At 58.5% G+C, this 14,358-nt stretch overlaps 5 protein-coding genes across 5 annotated transcripts; 2 read left to right on the forward strand and 3 right to left on the reverse strand.

Annotated features, from left to right (window-relative positions):
• Positions 1–130: 130 nt before the first annotated feature.
• On the reverse strand, positions 131–1,520 carry ACA1_336850 (uncharacterized protein; the record flags this gene model as incomplete). Its single annotated transcript, XM_004338197.1, has 5 exons — positions 131–179; positions 287–541; positions 626–711; positions 787–1,032; positions 1,149–1,520. 5 exons carry the CDS (start codon positions 1,518–1,520, stop codon positions 131–133), a joined length of 1,008 nt encoding a protein of 335 aa, XP_004338245.1.
• A 1,252-nt stretch (positions 1,521–2,772) lies between these two features.
• Positions 2,773–5,053, reverse strand: ACA1_336860 (glutathionedisulfide reductase; the record flags this gene model as incomplete). The annotated part of the gene is made up of 12 exons (XM_004338198.1): positions 2,773–2,886; positions 2,969–3,189; positions 3,279–3,363; positions 3,432–3,602; positions 3,698–3,788; positions 3,866–3,951; positions 4,030–4,079; positions 4,150–4,225; positions 4,324–4,410; positions 4,490–4,688; positions 4,761–4,899; positions 5,008–5,053. The coding sequence occupies 12 exons, from the start codon at positions 5,051–5,053 to the stop codon at positions 2,773–2,775; spliced, it is 1,365 nt and encodes a 454-aa protein (XP_004338246.1).
• A 68-nt stretch (positions 5,054–5,121) lies between these two features.
• Positions 5,122–7,300, reverse strand: ACA1_336870 (eukaryotic initiation factor 3 gamma subunit family protein; the record flags this gene model as incomplete). Its single annotated transcript, XM_004338199.1, has 9 exons — positions 5,122–5,138; positions 5,164–5,464; positions 5,539–5,728; positions 5,832–6,081; positions 6,154–6,278; positions 6,385–6,468; positions 6,564–6,765; positions 6,867–7,018; positions 7,131–7,300. The coding sequence occupies 9 exons, from the start codon at positions 7,298–7,300 to the stop codon at positions 5,122–5,124; spliced, it is 1,491 nt and encodes a 496-aa protein (XP_004338247.1).
• Positions 7,301–7,685: 385 nt separating this feature from the next.
• ACA1_336880 (SH3 domain containing protein) lies at positions 7,686–13,483 on the forward strand (the record flags this gene model as incomplete). Its single annotated transcript, XM_004338200.1, has 22 exons — positions 7,686–7,914; positions 7,985–8,028; positions 8,116–8,193; positions 8,520–9,183; positions 9,258–9,439; positions 9,509–9,569; positions 9,689–9,922; positions 10,011–10,096; positions 10,162–10,593; positions 10,671–10,841; positions 10,907–10,990; positions 11,102–11,200; positions 11,277–11,349; positions 11,475–11,557; positions 11,641–11,970; positions 12,067–12,177; positions 12,266–12,386; positions 12,460–12,581; positions 12,671–12,978; positions 13,040–13,152; positions 13,212–13,324; positions 13,409–13,483. Coding segments are annotated over 22 exons (3,813 nt in total), but the record flags the coding sequence as incomplete, so codon positions are not given.
• A 543-nt stretch (positions 13,484–14,026) lies between these two features.
• On the forward strand, positions 14,027–14,311 carry ACA1_336890 (uncharacterized protein; the record flags this gene model as incomplete). Its single annotated transcript, XM_004338201.1, has 1 exon — positions 14,027–14,311. One exon carries the CDS (start codon positions 14,027–14,029, stop codon positions 14,309–14,311), a length of 285 nt encoding a protein of 94 aa, XP_004338249.1.
• Between the last annotated feature and the right edge of the window lie 47 nt (positions 14,312–14,358).

The following is a 14,358-nucleotide window of genomic DNA, read 5'->3' on the forward strand; positions in this document are numbered from 1 at the left end:
AGTTGATGATGATGATTGTGTTCTTCTTGCCGGTCGTGCCGGTCGTCCGTCGCTCGTCGTTCCCCTCTCTTTTTTTTTTTTTTTTTTTTGGTCTTGACTCCTCCGTCCGCTCGAGGGTTGGCGGTGGCGGTTAGGCGAGGGTGGCCCACATCCCACCTTCGCTCAAGTCAGTCGCGTTCCTGTTTGTCGTTCCAACATAAAACCCCCCCAAACGGTTAGCGAACGAGTTCAGCAGCAGACGACTCGCGAGCAAGAAGAAAGAGAAAGAGAAAGAGAGAGCGCGTACAGGAGGGCGGCGGGCAGCCGGCTGAGAACGGCCTGGAGCTGTTGGTCGTACACCGGCGGGAGGTCGGCCACGTCGAAAAACTGGCCCATGGTCATCGGGTTGAGCGGGGCCTCCTCGGGGCCTGCGCGGCGGCCGCGGAGGTCCTCAAGTACGACCCACTCCTCCGCATCGTCAATTGACGAATCGCCGATCTCTTGGTCTTGTGCTTCTTCTTCTTGACGTTGATTCTTGACCCGTTCGCACCAGTTGGTGTCGCTGCATGAATGATGATGAAGATGAACAACCAGATTAGAGGCCGCCAATCAATACAACAAATCGGGAGAAGTATTAAGGACGTACACAGGAGGGAGGAGGGCCACGTCGATGAACTGGCCCATCAGCATTGGGTTGAGTTGAAATTCGTCGTTGTCATCGTGCGCCTCCTCCTAATTGTTGTGTAGTTTTTTGAGATTAATCAAAACGCAATCGGCAAACAATTGCGATGTGAGCCAGAAGCGTACCGGCATGACTTCAGATTGTTGGCATTCCTCGCTCACGTGCATCGCCGTGCTGAGGCAGGCGATCTCGCCTTTGGCCTCCTTGAGCAGGCTGGCAAGCGGGCGCGTCTCCTTGGTGGGGATCTCATCTTGGGAGGCGAGCGGGTGCGTCTCCTCGGCGGTAATCTTGGGGGCCTCGGCCAGCTCCTTGGCCCTCTTGGCCGTCTCAACTGCCGCCTCGACAATGGCCAGCAAGTGGGCCGCCCATTGCTGTCGGGCGGCTTCCGTGCGTTTCTAATGTGTGTTGTTGTTGCGATTAATCAAATGCGGAATAAATAAATGATAATAATCGAAAGCACAAATGAGCAAATGGGGGGGAGGCGTACGTTGGTGGCCTTGGTGAGAGCGGTGGTGATCAACGCGATGATCACCATGTCGAACAGCACCACACACATGGTGTAGTGGTGTCGTTGCTCGAGCGAAAGAGTCCACAGACTCTTCTCCGTCGTGATGTAATGGCGGCCGACTCGGAACGGAGGAACCTCCTTCATGGAGCGGGCAGACTTCGCCACCAACAACGACCAGAAGTGGTGGTCGCTGGTCGAAGCGAAGCTGGCCTGAGGTACGATCGACTGCTCCATGCGAACGGTCGAGTCGATCGCGGCGAAGGTTGGGCCGGCGGTGGTGAAGAGGAACCCGATAGTGAGGGTCATCATCGCCAAGAACCAGAGAGCAAACTTGATGGTGTTGTTCATCATGTTGGTGAGCTGTGTGTTGCTTGCTTGCTTGTTGGTTGAAACGACAAAAGAAAAGGCCAACGTTCCACCTTCTTGGTCTTCGCGAAGGTCACGGCGACCGGCCACGTCACCCCAAAAACACAAAAGCCCAAAAAGGGAAGTAAGGAAAAGGGCACCAATCACAATCACACAAATAAAGTAAATAACTGGAATACTTCAGGTAGGTCTGGAGGAAGAAGGAAAAGTTGGAAGCCTGAGCCCAAGAGATGAACATGTTCGAGCATCTAGAGGTCACTCACTTGGGAAAGGACGGACAAATCGAAACACCTCTTCGACAACTTCTTCCTCCCCCCTTGCCAATCGAGCCTTGATGGGCACCACCAACATCGCAGCTTCACGACGTACCACTCTTGACGACTTTGAACATCGATCCTTACGACTCATGACGTTCAAGAGGCAACACCTCCCAACGGCATCCTCACTTCTTCAGAAGACGATGCTCTTGCGACAACGGCCTTCTCAGACAACCCCACTGTGCCGCCGTCAATGATGTCGATCGTGCCCCACCTACTTCCCCCCCCCCAAGGACGTGTGCCTGTACGACTACTCCCTCTCTCAACTTGGAAGCACGGCTTGGGGTGGTGAGCTCGCCATCGAGTGGTCGGCCACTACTACACCAAGAGTTGTCTTCGCCCCCCCCCCCGCTTGCCTTTCCTCTCCTTTTGCCGCTGCGAGTTACACGGCAGTGGGCGACCTTGCGGCCAAGCGACGAGCAGAGAGGACCCTCGCGAGCAGACGCTCAAGAACAGAACGCAGCTGCGGCGGCCGAGGAACAGGCTGCGATGTCAAGAGGTCAAATGACCGCAACCGAAGCTCATCAACTGACGAAGAATCATAAAATGATGAATGACTTGTGGTCGTCTTCTCAAAGGGGGAGGGGGGGAGGGCTTCACATACCGGTTGCGCTTCGTTCGGCTCTTGGCCAGCGGCCAGCGGCCTGCGGCTGGACGCCCCCGTCCGCGGACGCCATAGGTCTAGTGGTGTTGGTGGTGGCGGCGGTGGAAGTCTTCAGCTCCTCCACCGCCGGTGGTGTTGACCGGCAGCCACTTGCCTAATGCCGGCAACCCCCCCCCCACTGAAACCGAAAAGAAAAGCTACTGATGGGCTGAAGAAGAGCAAACGTTCAACAAAAGAGAGCACCTCTATCGTTCGTCTGCCTTTCGGGCGCACGATGCCAGCTTGTACTGCACTGAGGGGCCGACGCCGGGCACCTCTACTCCCTCTTGGTTCGCATGGTCACGAACTCCTCGGCCGCGGACGGGTGGAGGCCGACGGTGGAATCAAACTGCTTCTTGGTGGCGCCGCACTTGACAGCGATCGCCACGCCCTGCGCGTCGTCGATGTTGAAGGGAATTGGTGGTCAGCAAATCGGGAGTTCGTTCTTTACGCGGAAGTGCGAGTGTGTGTACCTGGATGATCTCGGGGGCGTCGGCACCGACCATGTGAGCGCCAACGACTCGGTCGGTCTTCCTGTCGACGATGAGCTTCATGAAGGTCTTCTCGTCACGCTTGGACAGGGTGTGCCTGAGGGGCGTAAACTTGGAGACGTAGACATCGATCTCACCGTAGACCTGTCGGGCCTGCGTCTCGGTGTAGCCCACGCACGACACCGGCGGCGATGTGAACACGGCTGGCGGCAGTCAACGATTCAATTGATTGTTGGACAGTGAGCACAAGCAACAGCTAATCCATGAAAAAGAGGCGGACAGTGGAGCTTACCAGAGGGCACGTTGGTGTGATCGGCCGTGCGAGGCAGGTTGTTGTAGAGAGTGTCGGCCAGAGCGTGGCCCTCAGCCAAAGCGACCTGCCACAGCATGAAAGGTAAGTGGCGAGCCGCTCGTCACTGAGGGAATCCTTGAGGGGAAAGCGTACAGGAGTAAGGTTGATGCGGTTGGTGATGTCACCCACGGCGTAGATGCTGGGCACGGAGGTGCGTGACCATTCATCGACAACGATGGCGCCCTGCTGGTCAATCTTCACGCCCGCGTTCTCCAGACCAAGGTTGGCCGAGTTGGGGACTCTGCCCGTGGCGTACATCACCACCTGTTCACCAGCCATTCGTAATCGGAGATGAGTAATCGCGAGACTAGCGTGACCGTCATTTCGAGCGCTAGCGAACGAGAGAGAAGGGTGTGTACATCGCCGGTGACGGTCTGCCCGTTGTCCAGCTGGCACACGTAGCCCGCATCGGTCTTCTCAATGGCGGTCACTTGCGTGCTCGGCATGAAGCTGTATACGCGCATAAGCGAATGCGTGTGGAAGGTGAGCGACGAGGGAAACGCAGGTCAGAAGAGAGTATAACGTACTTGATGCCCTGTTTCTTACCCTCGTCCATGACGGCGAGCTGTACGTCGTTGTCGAAGCCGGTCAACACGTACGGCTTCCTGAAAATCTGCTCAGCACAGGCACGAAGGTGAGAACCAAGGTAATGTTGAAGAGAGAGCTGAGCGAAAGCTTCAGGCGGTGATACCTGAGTGACCTTCGCTCCGCAGCCGCTGAAAATGGTGGCAAACTCGCAAGCTAGATCATGGACTCACCGTGGTGAGCATTTCGGAAGAGAGAAAGGGGGACTCGAGCGCGATTGTCGTACCGATGTAGCCAGCACCAACGATGATGGCATGCTTGGGCAGCTCCTGCAGCTCCAGGGCCTCGTTGGAAGTGATAGCCTGGCGCACACGGATTAAACGATGCACAATAGCACCCGCGTGTGGTGTGTGGTGCTCAAGTACAGACAGGCGGCAGCTCGCAGCACAGATACACGTACATGCTCAATGCCGGGGATGGTGGGCACCCACGGCCACGAGCCTACGGCGACGAGGATGTTCTCCGCCGTGTAGGTAGCATCGCCCACCTGTGGTTGAGTGTCTTAGCAGCGGTTGTGACAAAGAACACGTTCATCGTGAGGGTGGCAACACGTTGCAGCGGCGTACCTTGACGGTGTGGGCATCGACGAGGGTGGCACGACCCTCAATGAGCTTGACGCCAGAGCCGGCAAGCAGGTTCTTGTAGATGCCGTTGAGACGATCAATTTCCTTGTCCTTGTTGTCGATGAGCTTCTTCCAATCGAAGCCCTTCACATCAACCGACCAACCAAAGTTGCGCGAATCCTCAAAATCGCCTGAGAAATGGCTGAAGCGATCGTTGAGATTAGACACGATTGATCTTTGAAGAAGACGGCACCGTACGGAGAAGGGCAAGTACCTGGCGTAGACAAGCAGCTTCTTGGGGATGCAGCCGCGAATGACGCATGTGCCACCCACGCGGGACTCTTCGGCGATGGCCACGCGTGCGCCAGCCTTGGCTGAGATGCGCGACGCCCTCACGCCACCAGAACCCGCCCCTTCACACGCAAGACTATTAATCACAAGGGGACATCGCCAAAGCAACATCGAGAGCCCGATGCATTGCTAGCCACGTTTCCGGCTGCATGTTTGGGAGGGTGGTTTACCAAGGACGAACAGATCGAAATCGTAGGTAGACTTGGCACTTTCCATTTGCTTCCACTACTGGCAATGCTGTGCAGAAAGATGTCGCCTTCGCTTTTTCCTTCTTTTCTGCGCTTTCATTCGGCAATCGCCGCTACGCCGGCGCAAACTCTGCGTACACTCCACGTTGGTTGGCGGGCGTCGGCGAGTGCACTTCAGGTGACTCGAGATGGCGGCCTCACGAAACTGGCGGCGATGGCGGCGATGGGACGATGGCTCCTCGGTGCGGGCTTTCTTCTTCTGCGGCGAGGCGGAGGTTCGACTGCTGCTGTTGTCATCGCTTTCCTCGACCTGTTCCTCCACGACGGGGGCGTCAGTCGCGTCTGTCGACGGCGGCTCGTTGTAGACCTTGGTCCCGGTGAGCAAGAAGCCCGACGCGCCATTCATGTTCATCGGCGGTCTCGTGCGCGACGGCAGCACCTGATCATTCAACACAGGTCAGCTCGCTGACTTGCACGCGACACGGCCGACGCCACACGACACGACACACGCACCTGATATTGTCGCATCCACGTTTCGGACAGTTGCATGTTGATGGCCTCATCGGCCCTCTGCAAGTCCATGTAGCAGTCGACCAACTGCTGCATGAAGGGGCTGAAGACGACGAAGGGCGACGAGGCCTTCACGAACGGCAGCAGCGCGAAGAGGAACGGCGCAGGCACGGCCTTCACCGCAATCACCAGGCTGAAGCATACAGTGACGCGGCGTTGAGTTCAACCATGAATTGATCGCCCATACGCAAATACAACCCCTCCCCGCGTGTCGTGTCGTGTTTGGGTGCACATACCTGTCAAAGCCTTGGGCGAAGACTTCCTTGAGCTGATCCAGCGGAGCGAAGAAGGGTTCACGTGGGTACGCGGCCTCGGCACTATCGACCGCCGCCGCCGCCTTGTTGCCGAGCGCGCGGTAGATCTCACGCAGGGAGGAGAGCGGAGCGTGGAGTATCGACTTCTGCACCTCATCGGAGAAGTTGAACAGATCGATGGCCGACACGTTGGATCGACCCTGGATGTGCAGTGACACCACCTTGCCATGACCTGGTGCGCGCACCGGTAACGGTGTTGTTAGCTGCCGCCTGCCGGTGGCGAAGACACGGGTTATGCGCGCACCTCCGACACGTTCGGCGATGGCGCCGGTGACGATGCCCTTGCAGGATTCGATGACCAGCACGTTCGAGCCCGGACGGGCGTCCGAGAACGTCAGCAGACGCGCGAGGCTGTCGACTCGCATGTGACTGGGCAGCGGCGCAGAACACACACACACACATCGAACGAATAAGAAAGGTTAGAGCTGTTGATCATGTCGTCCCACACATCAGGCACACGACACGTGATTCGTACCAGACGGAGGAGGGCTTGCGGTTAAAGTATGCGGCGATGATGTTGTCCAGCGACGGTTCAAGTACTTCGAGCACCAGGATGTGTCTGGTGGTAGTGGGGGGAACAAACAACACAAATGTAAACATGAGTGACTGCTTGGTGGTCTGATGAGGAAAGAGAAGGCAGGTTGGCACACGTACTTCTTGGCCTTCTTCTTGAGGTATTTGGCTTTGGAGAATTCGGTCTTGCTCTGGTACGAGGCCGAGTTCTGGATGAGGGCCTTGATGATGGTCTCGCCGCTGGCGCCCGTGTCCTGCATCGCCACGATCTCCTGCTGCGTCAACTTCTGGTTCAGGTTGTTGTCCACCAGATCTCTGTTGTCGGTCGTGATATCAGCGTCCTCTGTGTGCATCCGTGGTCAGTTAGATACGCACACGCACCACACGCACCACCGCACACGGCACACGGCACACGGCACACACGTAGGCGCAGTAATGGAGCACCTGTGGGGTTGACGTCGCTGATGTCCTGAATGCGGGGCTTCTCCTTGAGCGGGAGGAAGTCCCTGCCGTTTCGTGGCGCCTCCCAGATGGAGCGATAGGGTGCGCCGATGAGCGTCTTCAGCGGATACCGCTTCTTGTTCACGTTCACCGTCCTGCCCACAAGAATGGAAAAATAAAAGAATTAAAAAAGAGGGAATTAAACAAAATCGAGAAATCGATCATCGAGGCATGGGAAAAGAGGATCGAATGGAGGGGCTGACGGACCCGGTGGGTTGGACCTGGGCAAAAATGAATTTGTCTTCATTCAGGCACAAAATGACGTTATCGCCCACCTTAATCTTGCGCGTAGCGCCGATCTCCGGAGGAGCGGCTGCAGCCGAATCGGTGGTGGTCCACTCCGCAATTTGCTCAGCCACGGCTGCTTCGATCTCCATTGTGTGATTTTCAGGATAATGAGCCTTTGTTTATTTATATTTTTATTTAAAAAATACTTGTGTCGACGCTAAAAGCGACAAAGATCGAATAATCGTGAGTGCAAGCACACGAGGCTCATCGCCCGGTCACCCGAACAAGCTCTCTTCCTCTTGATCCTCATTTGCTCCCCCGCTACCAGAAAGAACCGAACCACAATGAGTACACTTTCTTGCTTCCCATCGATTCTTCCGCTACTTCATCCACCACCCGCTCTTTGATGCCGATTCCAAAAGCACAATCTTGAGGAGGGGGGTTGTGCTCTGCATCTCTTCCTTGGTGCCATGTACTGCAATACATGATAATAATTGTATTATTTATTTATTTATTTTGTTTGTTTGTTCAGGCTGGAACTCGCCCTACGGCGGACCTCCGCCATCGTATCCCGGCCCGGGCGGCGCCGACCCCTTCGCGCCCCTCCACTTCCCCGACGCCAGCGGCAGCACCGGCGGCGGGTACGCGCCACACCAGCCTCCGTTCAGCGGCGGCGCCCCTCTCGGGGGCTCGAGCTACGGCTACGCGCCATCGGGTGGCGCAGGCCCCTACGGCGGCGGTCCCTATGGCCCGCCCACAAGTGGTACGCGTTTTCGTGTGTCGTGTGTCGTGTGTCGTGTGCTCCACATCGTGCTCAAGCTATTGCGGAGCAGGTCCGATCCCCCAGGGCTACCCGTCGCAGTACGGCGGCTATCAGGTGCCCGCTCCCCTCCCATTCGAGGAATCCATTCCCCCCTTTGGGCCTCCTAACCCCTTTTCCTCCCTCCATGGGGTGTACACCCAGACGGCGCCCGCTCCGTATCCGGGACCCTACGGCTCCTCGGGGCCACAGCAGCAATCCCAGCAATACCAGAATGTTCCGGTACGCGCGCGTGATGTGTGCCGTGTGGTGACATGCACAGATTCTCATGCAATCGGTCCACACGCTCTGTATGCATCTCCATCAACTCACGCATCCTACTCACCCTATGCGTATCCACACACCGCCACCGCCACCTCTGCGTTTTCATCGAATGCTGCCCTATTTCCTTACATATATACACGTACATATGTATATATTTATACATTTCACACGTACCCACCCCTCATCAAACATACGATGCTTCATATTGGCCGGAGAATATGGGCTTGCGCTTACGTGCTTGCATTACTCACATACTGCGTGTGCGTGTGCGTGTTTGCGACCAGGTGCCCAATTTGCATGTTCCGCTGCAACCGTTGGTCTCGCACAACGCCACGCCTCCGCTGTCGTCGTCCGCGTCCCAATTCCTCCTTCCGCACCACCTCAATCCCTACCTTCAATCCCCGCAACCCGTGCCACAGCACCAGCAGCACCCGTCCGCCTACCAATCGCAACAACACCCATCGCAGTACCAGCCGCAGCCTCAGCACCCGCCTGCATTCCAACAACAGCAGCAGCACCCATCCCATTACCCGCCTCAACACTCGCAGCAGCAGCAACGGCCGCCGCAGCAACAGCAGGGACGCAGCAACGTGATGCCGCCGCCCGACCACCGCCGGTTGTCGCAGCAGCCGCAGCAACAGCCGCCGCCGCAGCAGGAGTACCGTCGCGCGTCGCCGCCCAGCCAACACCGCGACGGTGGCCGCGGGGGCCGCGGCGACGGTCCGAGGAAAGCGTCGCTCGGCGGAGCGCACAGAGGCCCGGCGTCGGCGGCGCCCATGTCTCCCAAATTCCAGGGCGCGCGGCCGCCTCAGCAGCGCGGTGGGCGCGGTGGCAGCCCGCGCGGACCCTCGCGCATCGGGACCGACCGGCCCGGCGGCCGGGGCAGCCCGAGCCCTCAGCGCCAGCAGCGCACCTCGATGGCTGGACGAGCTCCCAGCTCACCGCAGGGTACACGACACACACGACACACACGACACACGTGACACACACGCACACACGCTTACCACACGTGGCAATACCAGTCGAAGATGAACCGCCGATCGAAGTGCTGCTGGACATCGACGCCGAGTTCGAGGATTGCAAGCCCACCGGCAAGACGGGCTTGAGTTTCTATTCGTCGGTGCTGGTGGCCGCCAAGACGCTCACCCTCACCGGCAAGAAGCTGGCCGAGTACTGGGTCAACCGCTACGCGGCCATCGCCAAGGTGCGCCTCTCGCCCTCTCGCCACACGCGCACTTGCTCACACGACTACAACCCCCTCCACACCACCCAGGGCGACGCCACCGCCAAAGACGGCCTGCTACGATACCAGCAGACACTCAAGATCGCTCTCGGTAACCATTCTCGGCTCTGCTCGCTCGCTCCTGCGATATCTCACGACACCACACACTCACACACACACTCACACACACACACACACGGTCGTTTGGTTTGGTTGGTGGTCTGTGTACAGACAAGTTGATCGAGACGGTGCGCAAAGGCGCCGAGGGCCTGAAGGACGAGCAGGTGACGTTCCTCAACACGTCGGTGCAGGCCCTGCAGAGCTTCGTGGGCGTGCTCGCCGAGAGCACCGCCACCACCTCGCCCGCCATCACCACGCGCAAGCAGATCCAGGAGGAGCTCGACGGCGCCCTCCAGCACCTGCAGAGCATCATCTTCTCCGCCAAGAGCCTTCTCCTCGCCGCCGGTGAGTGTCTCCTAGCGAGTGAGCAGGGATGGATGACGTGGTGCCACGTCAGCGCTCTAACGCGGTGATGGCGGGCGGCGCGTGGCAGAGCTGTTGGGCGAGCTCAAGATGCAGGCGCTCCGGGAGCAGTCCAAGCCGGCCCGGCCCTCGCACAGGGCATCGACCCAGCCCAAGGTCGGTAGTTTGTGTGCAACGTAAAGATCGGCTGAGAAATCTCACGTGCGTGTCGTGCGGCACAGGAGTCGGCTGCGCACGACGAAAAGAAGAAGCGAGACGATGAAGAAGAGCGGGAGTGGAAGCAACGCCGCGAGGCCAAGCGCGAGAAGGAGGAAAAGGAGCGAGAAAAGGCCAAGGAAAAGGAGAAGAGCGACAGGGAGGCCCGGGAGAAGGACGTGGCGGCGGCAGCGGCGGCTCGGGAGAGGGAGGCAGCCAAGGAAAAGGAAAGAGAAAGAGAAAAGGAGAAGGAAAGGGAGGAGAAGGAGCGCGAGAAGGCCACCAAGGCCGCCAGCGCCGCGAAGCCGGTCGATCCGATCAGCCTCAAGGAACCGGAACCGCCGAAAGTCGACAAAAAGGCTACCACGCACGCAGCGGCTCCCTCTGCACCCGCGCCCGCGCCTGTTGCCGCCCCCAAGCCCGCCCCCCAAGACTATTCGTCGTTCCAGGGCGACACCGTACGCTTTCCGACACGACACACACCCGGACACACACGACACCATGGTGGGCTGATGGATGTACATGGTCGCTGCAGGCGCCGGCCGAGTTGAGCGGGTACCTGCTGAAGCTGGGCGACAAGGGCCTGACCCGACGCTGGTCGCAGCGGTGGTTCCAGCAGAAGGGCAAAGCGATCTACTACTACAAGGAACGGCCCAAGGCCGTCGGCACCTCCCGCGGCAACACCGACATCGTCGAGATCCACAGCGTACGCTCACTACCACTCTTGACTGGGACTGCGCCGAGCGTTTTCGTTTCTGAAGCGCTCCACAGGGCTGGCGCAGCAAGAAGGCCGTGGACATGGACAAGGAGGACATCAAGCCGCAGGGCCACTTCGACATCCTCGAGGTCCAGATGGTACGCAGCTTTCCTTCACCATTTAAATTATAAAGATAAATATAAAAGATAAATATTTACTCATATTTTGTTTGAATTACTTTTGCTAATATTGTACGCGCGAAATGTCAGGTGATGCCTGGCGCGAAGGTGAAGGGCGGGTACACGCTGGACGTGGTCGTGACCACGGGCCGCACCTACCATCTCCAGGCCACCACAGTCGAGGACCAGGTACGCGCCGCCAACTAAAGCCACCGCTGATGACCTCGGTCCGTGCTAATGGGATCGCGTGTGCACGCGCGCACAGATGCGATGGATGAGCGGCATCCTGGCCTGGCGCAACTACCTCTTCAGCGCCTCGAGCAACAAGGCCAGCGAAGGTACCGCCCCTTTGTTTTATCTATCTATCTCGTTGTTCTTTTATTGTTTCTTTAGCTCCCATATAGATTTTTTTACCTTGTTGTGAGGTGTAATTTAATAATAATTGTTGATAAAATAAATGCAGATAATATGGGTCTGCCGATCAACGCCTCCATGAAGACCAAGGAGAAGGTGGCAGCCCTAGAGAACTACGTCCAGGACCTCGAGGTAATGAATGCTTCTTCCTGGTGGTGGATGTTGTGGCAATGAGCGCTAATCTATCTCATGTCGATGACGATGATGGGGCGCAGAGCACGATCAAGGCCGAGACGGATGCGCTGGGCATGATGGAAAAGGGCGGCGCGACGCCGGCCGACACGGAGCCCAAGCGGGAGATGCTGCGCGAACTCCAGGGCAAGAAGCAGAAGGCCCTCACCAAGCTCAAGGAGCTCGACAAGTCCGGCAAGAAGCCCGGCAAGGCGGCTGCGGCTGGACCGGCGGAGATCAAGCGGCAGGACGCGCCGCCACCGCAGCAGAAGCGGGCGACCGACGCCAAGCTGCCCACCACCCGGCCGCCCACCGCGAGCCAGCCGCCTGCGGCCGCTGCCGAAGCCGGCTCTGGCAAATCCGTAGAGCAGCTGGTACGAGACATTCTCCACATTTTCATTCTTGACATTCTTGTACACATTGGACATTGCTGATGTGTGTTCGCATTGTACGCACATTCCAACGCGTAGGAGGAGGAGCTGAAGCAGGCCAATGACAAGGTTAAGAAGCTCACCGCCACGAAGAGCGGCCTGGAGAAGCTCGTGGGCTTCTACGCCAAGGACCCGGCCGCCCAGCAAAAGGTGCCGCACCCTCGCCTAGAGCTCAGGCCTGACGTGGCCAAACCAAGCACATACTCACAGCTGTCGTCGTTGTCGTTGGTCGACTCAGGCCCAGCAAGAGGTGAAGCAGATGCAGGACGACATCGACAAACTCAAGAAACAGGCCCAGGACATCAAGGCACTGCTCGAGCAGCGAAAGGCGGCCAGCGCTGCCCCGCCTGCAGCCACCGGTGCGCTTTCTTTTCTCTGTGGGTATGTACGTGCGGTGATGTTGACGCTGGTCGTTTTCCGCTGCAGCTGCAGCGCCGGCGTCCCAGCTGAGCGGCTACCAAGCCCGCGCGATGTTCCCCTTCATGGGCCAAACCGGCGGCGAGCTGAGCTTCAACGCCGGCGACATCATCAACCTGATTGACTACTCCCACGACGTACACGCCCCATCATCTTGCCTTCTTCGCCCGCGCTCTCTCTCTCTCTCTCTGCGCGCGCGCGAGAGGCTCACTGCGTTACTGTACAGGAATGGTGGACGGGCGAGCTGAATGGCCGGGAGGGCAGCTTCCCGTGTTCCTACGTGGAGACCATCGACGGCGACGAAGAAGAGCAGCACGTCGCAGCTGCTCCGGCCGAGCCCGAGCCCGAGCCCGAGCCCACGCCACAGGCGGCGGCACACGTGGACTACCAGCATCACTCCGCCTCGTCGGACGCGGTGGCCGCCGTGCACGAGAACGCCACCGGAGCGCAGGTCGAGGTCCTCTACGACTTCACGCCGCAGGACGATGGAGAACTGGAGTGCAAGCAGGGCGACATCCTGGACGTGCTGGACTGGTGCGTTTTCTCGCCCATGCTACACACACGAGCGGAGTTGCTCACCCGTGCACGCTCGCAGGCCGGACGACGAGTGGGTGCGAGCCCGGCTCAATGGGCGCGAGGGCGTGGTTCCCGCTTCCTACGTGCAGGCGATCGAAACCTTCCAGGCCGATGAACTTCCCGAGGAGGGCGGTACGCACCACCCCCACCAGTGCCCGTGAGCTTACGGTCTTACCACCACCCGCCAACAGAGGCCGGTGATTACTACACGGCGACCGCCCTGTACGATTTCGACGGCCAGAACGAGCAGGAGCTCTCCTTCAAGGCGGGTGACGTGATCACCCTTACCGATTACTCTGATGAGGTGCGACGGTGTACCACACTCGGCATTTCCTGATAGACTGCAGCCATTGTACCAGCTTCACCTCACTTTTCCACCACACAACAGGAGTGGTGGCACGGCACCTTGAACGGTGTGGAGGGCATGTTTCCCGCATCCTATGTCCAAACTCAGGACGAGTGACGCACTTTCCCTACATGTACTGGTTTTCGTCCAACCTTTCCCACGCTCCACCCACTTCTTGCGCTTCTTCCGGTGTGCCTGATCTTCACAACACTGACCTTCTTCACCCTGGATGCTCATCAACGCTGGTCCTTGGTTGGGCGCAGTAGGCCAAAATGTCCGTTGGTGGCTTTTCCCGCCCAGCACAAAATTTTGGCGGGAAAAGCCGCGGCCGTTGGTTGGTCGGTACTGCGGACTTTGTCGGCGTTGTCCCAGGAACAGTTGTTGCCCCAAAGAACCGGCCAACGAGAAATCAGGAACGTGAGGCTTTTATGCAACGACAAATAAAAATGTTGACTGGTGGGGCGACCTTTTCTTTTGTCCTTCGCGCCAGCCCCAAGCAGTGTGCAGCACATCTCATCCCTTGGTCTCTTCTTCTCGACGCTCAACAGTTAGAGAGATTTGTCCTCTTCGACACGACGATTCGCTAGACGACTCGTGCGATCGTGTTGAATTGAAGATTGGATCTCTGCCTGGTCGAGAGAGAACAAGAGCAAGAACGAGATGGACCCGGCCGTGGTGAGCAGAGAGCTGTTCCAGCTGCGTGCCAGGAGCAGCCACCTGCGGTTCAAGATGCGCATGGCCAAGAACAAGCAGGAGGAGGGCCAATTCGCGATGCGGCTCGAGGGCATCGCGCGGACGCAGAGGTGGCTCAAGGGCGTCCATCGATCTCTCTACGAGCGACAGCTCTCGAGGCTCCAGCAGGGATCCTGTCGCCCGCGTAGCAGCACCATGCCCCTCCTCAATCGATCGCAGCTGAAGCAGCCCCTCGCCGCTTCGTGCAACTAGTAGTGGACAGGACACAAAGGTGGTGGAGGAGGCGCCAGCTGAAAGGG

The sequence above is a fragment of the Acanthamoeba castellanii genome, assembly GCF_000313135.1.
Source record: "Acanthamoeba castellanii str. Neff unplaced genomic scaffold scf7180000084596, whole genome shotgun sequence".
Classification (NCBI taxonomy): Eukaryota; Discosea; order Longamoebia; family Acanthamoebidae; genus Acanthamoeba; species Acanthamoeba castellanii.